This window comes from Chiloscyllium plagiosum, chromosome 2, assembly GCF_004010195.1.
Source record: "Chiloscyllium plagiosum isolate BGI_BamShark_2017 chromosome 2, ASM401019v2, whole genome shotgun sequence".
Lineage (NCBI taxonomy): Eukaryota > Metazoa > Chordata > Chondrichthyes > Orectolobiformes > Hemiscylliidae > Chiloscyllium > Chiloscyllium plagiosum.
Window position 1 is genome coordinate 10178810 of NC_057711.1, and position 7891 is coordinate 10186700.

The window sequence follows — 7891 nt, forward strand, 5'->3', positions numbered from 1 at the left end:
TCATCTCACTCTATGCATACAGACTTAGATCTTCGAGCTTCCTCTTAAATGGTATTTTCCCCAGCCAATTCTTATGGCATCCAAGTTCTACAATTTGACCAGAAAGGTTCTTCCTGACATGTTTATATTTATGACACCAAGCCTTTATTTTTCCCAAATGAAGCTGCATTTTGTTATTACATCCACTCTATGGTTACCTTTAAGACCTCAGCCACGTAATCTCTCAGTCTTTTTCTTTGCAAGTGTGATGAAAGGCATGTGATTTGTATAACATTAATGCTTGGATTCCACACTAGTGAAATGTCGATGTTACTTACTTCTACGAAGGGAGCTTTAAAAGAAAACGGTCAGACAGTCCTATCTAGAACAAATGATCTAATCCAGTATTGTTAGAGAACAGGCAACTGCAAACCTTCTTCACTCACTCAAGAGATGTGGGCATCACTGGCTGGGCCAGCATTTATTGCCCATGCTCAGTTGCCCTTGAGAAGGCTGTGGCGAGGTGAGCTGTGTTCTTGAACCAGTGCAGTCCCTCTGGTATAGGCAGACCTTAAAAAGGAGGGAATTGCAGGAATTTGACTCAACAATACTGAAGGAACAGTAACATTAGGGAGATTTGAGAAGATTTGTAGCTCAGGTTGAGGTTCTGGATGTAGGTTTGCTCGCTGAACTGGAAGGTTCGTTTTCAGATATTTTGTCACCATACTAGGTAACATCTTCAGTGAGCCTCCAGATGGAGCACTGGTGGTATAGCCTGCTTTCTATTTATATGTTTGGGTTGGTGATGTCATTTCCGGTGGTGATGTCATTTCCTACAGCATTGTAATTTCCTGTTCTTTTTCTCAGGGGGTGGGAAATGGGATCCAAGTCAATGTGCTGTTGATAAAGTTCCAGTTGGAATGCCATGCTACTAGGAATTCTTGCGCGCGTCTCTGTTTGGCTTGTCCTAGGATGGATGTGTTGTCCCAGTCATCCATATGTAAGGATACTAGTGAGTGGGTCATGTCTTTTTGTGGCTAGTTGATGTTCATGTACCCTGGCAGCTAGTTTTCTGCCTGTTTGTCCAATATATAGGGTTTGTTATAGTTCTTGCAAGATATTTTGTAAATGACATAAGTTTTTCAATAAGTTCATTAACTGCTGTTGGTGTGTTTGTGGGCTATAATAATGCTAAGGGGTCTGAATAGTCTGGCAGTCATTTTGGAGATGTCTTTGATGTAAGGGAGAGTGGCTAGGCTTCCACAATTATCCCAACATCCACAAACGAAGCTGCATTAGAACATTATTTCAACGAGCCACCACACACCACAGCACAGAAGAACTACGAAGAGCAGAGGAAAATCACCTATACAGTGTATTCAAAAGGAACGGGTACCCAGTGAACACAATCCGCTGATTTCTCAGCAACAAACCCAAACAAAATACATCCGGAAAGCCTAGCCACTCTCGCCTATATCAAAGGCATCTCTGAAATAACTGCCACACTACTCAGACCCCTTGGCATCATGGTAGCCCACAATCCCACCAACACACAACAGCAGCTCATGAACTTCAAAGACCCTATACAGACAACAAGCAAAACTAGTGTCATTTACAAAATACCTTGCAAGAACTTGATAAACACTACATTGGACAAACAGGCAGAAAACTAGCTGCCAGGATACATGAACAACAACTAGCCACAAAAAGACATGACCCACTCTCACTAGTATCCTTACATACAGATGAGGAGGGACACCGCTTCGACTGGGACAACACATCCATCAGAGGACAAGCCAAACAGAGACATGCACGAGAATTCCTAGAAGCATAGCATTCTAAGAACTCTAATCAACACAAACCCCCTAAGAAAAAGAACAGGAAATTAGGTCACCGCAGGAAATGACATCACCAACCCAAAAAAACCCAAACATAAATAGAAAGTGGGCTATCCCACCAGTACTTCATCCGGATGCTCACTGAAGATGTTACCTAGTATGGTGATAAAATGTCTGAAAACAAACCTTCCAGCTCAGTGAGCAAACCTATATTCACAGTAATGTATTTCCAAGTCAGCACTTTGTGGTTTGGAAGGGAACTTTCAGGTGGTGGTGTTCTCATGTACCTGCTGCCCTTATCCTTCTGGATGGAATTGGTCGTGCATTTAGAAGATGTTAATTTTGCAGTGTATCTGCTGCTACTGAGTGTTGGTGAGAAGGGACTGAATGCTTGTGACAGTGTGCCAACCAAGCAGGCTGCTTTGTCCTGGATGGTATCAAGCTTCTTGAGTTGTTGGAGCTGCACCCATCAGGCAAGTGGGGAGTATTCCATCACAATCTGACTTGTGCCTTAAAAATGGTGGGTAATCTTTGTGGAGTCAGCAGGGGAGACAATGGCTTACTGGTATCATCACTGTTCATCCAGAAATCCAGGTAATGTTCTGGGTACCCAGGTTCAAATTCTACCATGACAGATGGTGGAATTTGAATTCAATACAAATCTGGAGTTAAATGTCTAATGATGACAATGAAACCATTGCTAATTGTCAGGAAAAGTCCCATCTAGTTTACTAATGTGAACTACCATCCTTACCTGATTTGGCCTACATGTGACTCCAGACCCAAAACAAAAGGTTGACTCTTAACTGCCCTCTTTTTGGCAATAAATACTGGCCTAGCTGGCAACATCCTCATCAGTGAATAAATTTAAAAAAAAAGAGTCAGGTTACTCACTACAGTATTCCTAGCCTCTGATCTGCTCTGGTAGCCATTGTATTTATATAGTGAGTCCAGTTCAGTTTCCGGTCAATGGTAACTCCCCGTGATGTTGATAGCGAAGGATTCAGTAATGTCAAGGAGCAATAATTAGATAGTCTTTAACTGGGTGAAGGAAAATCCAAAGGAATTCTATAAATAAGTTGAAAGGACAAAAGGGTAACTAGGGAGAGAATAAGGCCCCTCAAAAATCAGCAAGGCAGCCAGTGTGTGGAACCGCAGAGACTGGGAGATACTAAACAAGTATTTTGCTCAATGCTTACTGTGGGGAAAGACATGGAAGTTATAGAATGTGGGGAAATAGATGGTGACATCTTAAAAAAATGCCCATATTAGAGGTGGTGGTGCTGGATGTCTTGAAACATCTAAAGGTGGATAAATTCCCAGGACCTGATCAGGTGTACCCGAGAACTCTGTGGGAAGCTAGAGAAGTGATTATTGGGTGCCTTGCTGAGATATTTGTATTATCAATAGTCACAGGTGAGGTGCCAGAAGACTGGAGGTTGACTAATGTGCTGCCACTATTTAAGAAAAATGCTAAGGAAAAGCCAGAGAACTCTAGACCGGTGAGCCTGACATCGGTGGTTGGCAAGTTGTTGGAGTGAATCCAAAGGGATAGGATGTACATGTATTTGGAAAGACAGGGACTGATTAGGGATAGTAAACATGGCTTTATGCATGGGAAATCATGTCTCACAAACTTGATTGAGTTTTTTGAAGTAGTACAAAGAGGATTGATGAGGGCAGAGCAGTGGACGTGATCTGTTTGGACTTCAGTAATGTGTTCGACAAGGTTCCTTATGATGGACTGGTTAGCAAGGTCAGATCACATCACATGGACTAGCCATTTAGATACAGAATTGGCTCGAAGGTAGAACATAGAACAATACAACGCAGAACAGGCCCTTCAGCCCTCGATGTTGCGCCGACCTGTCAACTATTCTCTGCTCATCCCCCTACATTATCCCAAAATCATCCATGTGCTTATCTAAGAATTATTTAAATCTCCCTAACGTGGCTGAGTTGACTACATTAGCAGGTAGGGCATTTCACGCCCTTTCCACACTCTGCGTAAAGAACCTGCCTCTGATAGCTGTCTTAAATCTATCACCCCTCAATTTGTAGCTATGCCCCCTCGTACACGCTGACATCATCAGCCTAGGAAAAAGACTTTCGCTATCTACCCTATCTAAACCTCTGATCACGGAAATATGTTGTGAAGCTTGAAAAGGTTCAGGAAAGACTGACAAGCACATTGCCAGCGTTGGAGGATTTGAGCTACAGGGAGAGGCTGAATAGTCGGGGTCTCTTTTTCCTGAAGCACCCCAGAGGCTGAGGGGTGACCTTATCGAGGTATAAAATCATGAGGAGCATGGATAGAGTATATAGACATGGTCTTTTCCCTTGGTTGGGGATTCCAGAACTAGAAGGCATAGGTTTAGGGTAAGAGGGGAAATGTTTAAAAAGGATCTAAGGGGCAACATTTTCACACAAAGGATGATACATGTATGGAATGAGCTGCCAGAGGAAGAGGAGGAGGCTGGTACAATTACACCATTTAAAAGGCATCTGGATGGGTACATGAATAGGAAGGGTTTAGAGGGATATAGGCCAAGTGCTGGCAAATGGGACTGCAGTAGTTTAGAATATCTTGTTGACATGGACGAGTTAGACCAAAGGGTCTGTTTCCGTGCTGTGTTTCTCAAGGACTCTAGCAAACATTACTTGCTACTTTTCAGCCCATGCCGGGATATTGTCCAGGTCTTGTTACATTTAGATACGGACTACTTCTGTATCTGAGGAGTTGCAAATGGTACTGAACATTGTCTTCACCACTTCTGACCTTATAATGGAGGCAAGGTCATTGATGAAGCAGCTGAAGATGGTTAGGCCTAGCTCACTACCTTGAGGTGCTCCTGCAGAGATGCCCTGGAGCTGAGATGACTGACCTCCAACAACCACAACTAATCTTCCTATTTGCCAGATATGACTCCAGCCACTGGCGAGTTTGTCCCGATTCCCATAGATTCCAGTTTTGCGGGTGCTCCTTGATATGACACTCAGTCAAATGCAACCTTGATATCAGGGTCTGTCACTCTCTTCACTTCTGGAATTCAGCTCTATTATCATTATCTGAATCAAGGCTTTAATGAGGTCAGAAGCTGAATGGCCCTGGTGGAATCCAAACTGGGTGTCAGTCAGCAGGTTATCACTGAGCAAGTGCTACTTGTTTGCACTATTAATGACATATTCTTGCTGATCATCAAGAATAGACTGATGGGGCAACAACTGGCCAAGTTGTACTTGTCCTGTGTAGTGTTCAGGGCACCTTGCGCAGTTTTCCAGATTGGCCAGGCAGCATCCAATGAATAGGAGAAGCGACGTTTCAGGCATAAGCCGTTCATCAGTCCTGCTGTGCTTTTCTAGCACCATCCTTTCAACCTGATCTCCAGCATCTGCAGTCCTTACTTTCTCCCAATTTTCCAGATTGTTGGGTAGACGCTTGTATTCTGTACCAGATCAGCTTAACTAGGGGTACTGCAAGTTCTGCTTCAAAACTCCTGCACTATAAAGATGACTGTTTGTTCACACTGTGGGGCTTGTAACAATTAGTAAACAATGAAAGGCATTAGCCTTGATTTTGGTTGAGATTGACCAGAAGTGGATTTTGACTTAGAAATCAGACATTGAAAGCTTTTAGGGTAGTTCTGGAGGAGATCAGATTGGGTTCAAGCAAATATAGATTCGCTTCAAAGGAAGAGTATAGAAGACAACTTAGGAATAGATCAGTTACTTGGTATAAGAATTTAGCTTGCAATACTTCCAGACGAGGAGTGTTTAGTCAGAAAACAGCAAATGATTCAAAGACTGGAAGTCTAAGCTTCCATTTTTGAAGTATTCATGTAAGGTGACTTCACAGTTCACAGGACAGAACTAATAAGATAAGCATGATTTCTCAGAATCTCCAATGGTGTAAAAAGATGAAGTTGGGAAATAGATAAGACTTTAATTTGCTGTTTTTATACATCTCAAGCTTCTACATTTACATAGCTTGTTCTGTTTTTCTCTCTCTTTAAAGTAAATGTTTTTTTTTATTTTTAAAGCAAATCTGCAGCCTTGACTGCCTATGTTTCAGTGAAAGACCGCCATGTTAAATATAAGAAAAAAAAGTCAGGCTTCTGGCACATGGCTTGTCCAGCAGGACCATCAGTTGGGATCATAACACTAGAGAAAAGAACTCCAAGCCGGTCTATCCTTACCTGACAGTTCAAGCATCTTAGCTCTCACCTCTGCACTAGATCATAAAGTATGAGAAGTACTCAGCAGACCTGACAGCATCTGTAGAGAAGTACAGTTATCATTTCAGGTAGTGACATTTCACCACATGATTTTTCTGATGAAAGGTCAATCTGAAATGATAACTCTGTTCCTCTCTGCTCATGGGCTGCCTGACCACTTGAGTATATCCGCATCTCCTGGTTTTATTTCAGATTTTTGGCAGCTACAATATTTTGTTTTTCAATTTTTCTTTGCACTTTCTAAATGATCTTTAAACATTCTTACTATTCTAAATGATATAGCCAGGAAATGGATCGAGGATATAAAAAGTGATTTCAGGGAGTTAGGATGGATGCTGCAAAGCAGGATGAACAGAGTAGTGTTCTCTAGTTTACTACCGGTGCCATGAGATAGCGAGGCGAGGAACAAGGAGCGGGCACAGCTTAACATGTGGCTATGCAGCTGGTGTAGGATGGAGGACTTCAGATATATAGATAATTGGGATGCCTTCTGGGGAAGGTGGGACCTGTACAAGAAGGATGGGTTGCATCTGAACTGGAAGGGGACCAATGTACTGGGTGTAAAGTGTGTTTGCTTTAACGCAAGGAGTATCAGGAATAAGTGATGAACTTACAGCATGGATCAGTACCTGGTGCTATGATGTTGTGGCCATAACAGAGACATGGGTTTCTCAGGGGCAGGAATGGGTGCTGGATGTTCCAGGGTTTAGAGCATTTAAAAAAATAGGGAGGGGGGAAAAAAAAGAGGGGGTGTAGCACTACTGATCAGAGAGGGTATTAGAGCTACAGAAGCTTCCATTGTCGAGGAAGATCTGCTTACCGAGTCAGTACGGGTGGAAATTAGGAACAGCAAAGGAGCAGTCACCTCGTTAGGGGTTTACTACAGGCCCCCCAATAGCAGCAGGGAAATGGAAGAAAGCATGGGCCGGCAGATTTTGGAAAAGTGTGGACAGAGTAGGGTTGTTGTAATGGGTGACTTTAACTTTCCCAATATTGATTGGAACCTCCTTCGAGCAGAAGATTTGAATGGAGCCGTTTTTGTAAGATGTGTTCAGGAGGGTTTCCTAACTCAGTACATTGACAGGCCAACGAGGGGAGAGGCCATTCTACACTTGGTGCTCGGAAACGAGGCGGGGCAGGTATCAGTTCTTGTGGTGGGAGGGCATTTTGGTGATAGTGACCACAACTGCCTCACATTTTACATAGCTATGGAGGAGGAGAGGATTAGGCAAAATGGGAGGATATTTAATTGGGGAAGAGGAAACTATGATGCGATTAGACATGTGGAGACTGTTTAAGGAACAGTTGTTGCAAGGGATGAATAAATATGTCCCTCTGAAACAGGCAAGTGGTAGTAAGATAAAGGAACCTTGGATGATGAGAGCGGTGGAGCTTCTCGTCAAAAGGAAAAAGGTAGCTTACATAAGGTGGAGGAAGCTAGGGTCAAGCTCAGCTCTACAGGATTACAGGCAGGCGAGGAAGGAGCTCAAAAATAGTCTGAGGAGAGCCAGGAGGGGGCACGAGAAAGGCTTGGCAGAACGGATTAGGGAGAACACAAAGGCATTTTACACTTATGTGAGGAATAAGAGAATGGTCAAAGAAAGAGTAGGGCCGATCAGGGATAGCATAGGGAATATGTGTGTGGAGTCTGAGGAGATAGGGAAAGCCCTAAATGAGATTTTTGCTTCTGTCTTTACGAAAGAAACAAACTTTGTAGCGAATGAAACCTTTGAAGAGCAGATGTGCATGCTGGAATGAATAGAGATAGAGGAAGCTGATGTGCCGAAAATTTTGTCAAACATTAAGATTGACAAGTCGCCAGGCCCGGACCAGATTTGT

The 7891-nt window shown here is 43.0% G+C and overlaps 1 protein-coding gene across 7 annotated transcripts in view; it reads right to left on the bottom strand.

The window, feature by feature from the left end:
- Positions 1-426: 426 nt before the first annotated feature.
- Positions 427-7891, bottom strand: part of htt (huntingtin) — a 241245-nt gene continuing 233780 nt past the window's right edge. For 6 of the 7 annotated variants that reach the window (XM_043703713.1, XM_043703763.1, XM_043703736.1 and 3 more), the window contains one exon: positions 427-549. In XM_043703713.1, the coding sequence (XP_043559648.1) occupies positions 442-549 (108 nt within the window). In that variant the 3' untranslated portion in view covers positions 427-441. Of the gene's footprint in view, positions 550-2725; positions 2886-7891 lie in introns of those variants that run through there. The other variant, XM_043703746.1, reaches the window with a different exon arrangement.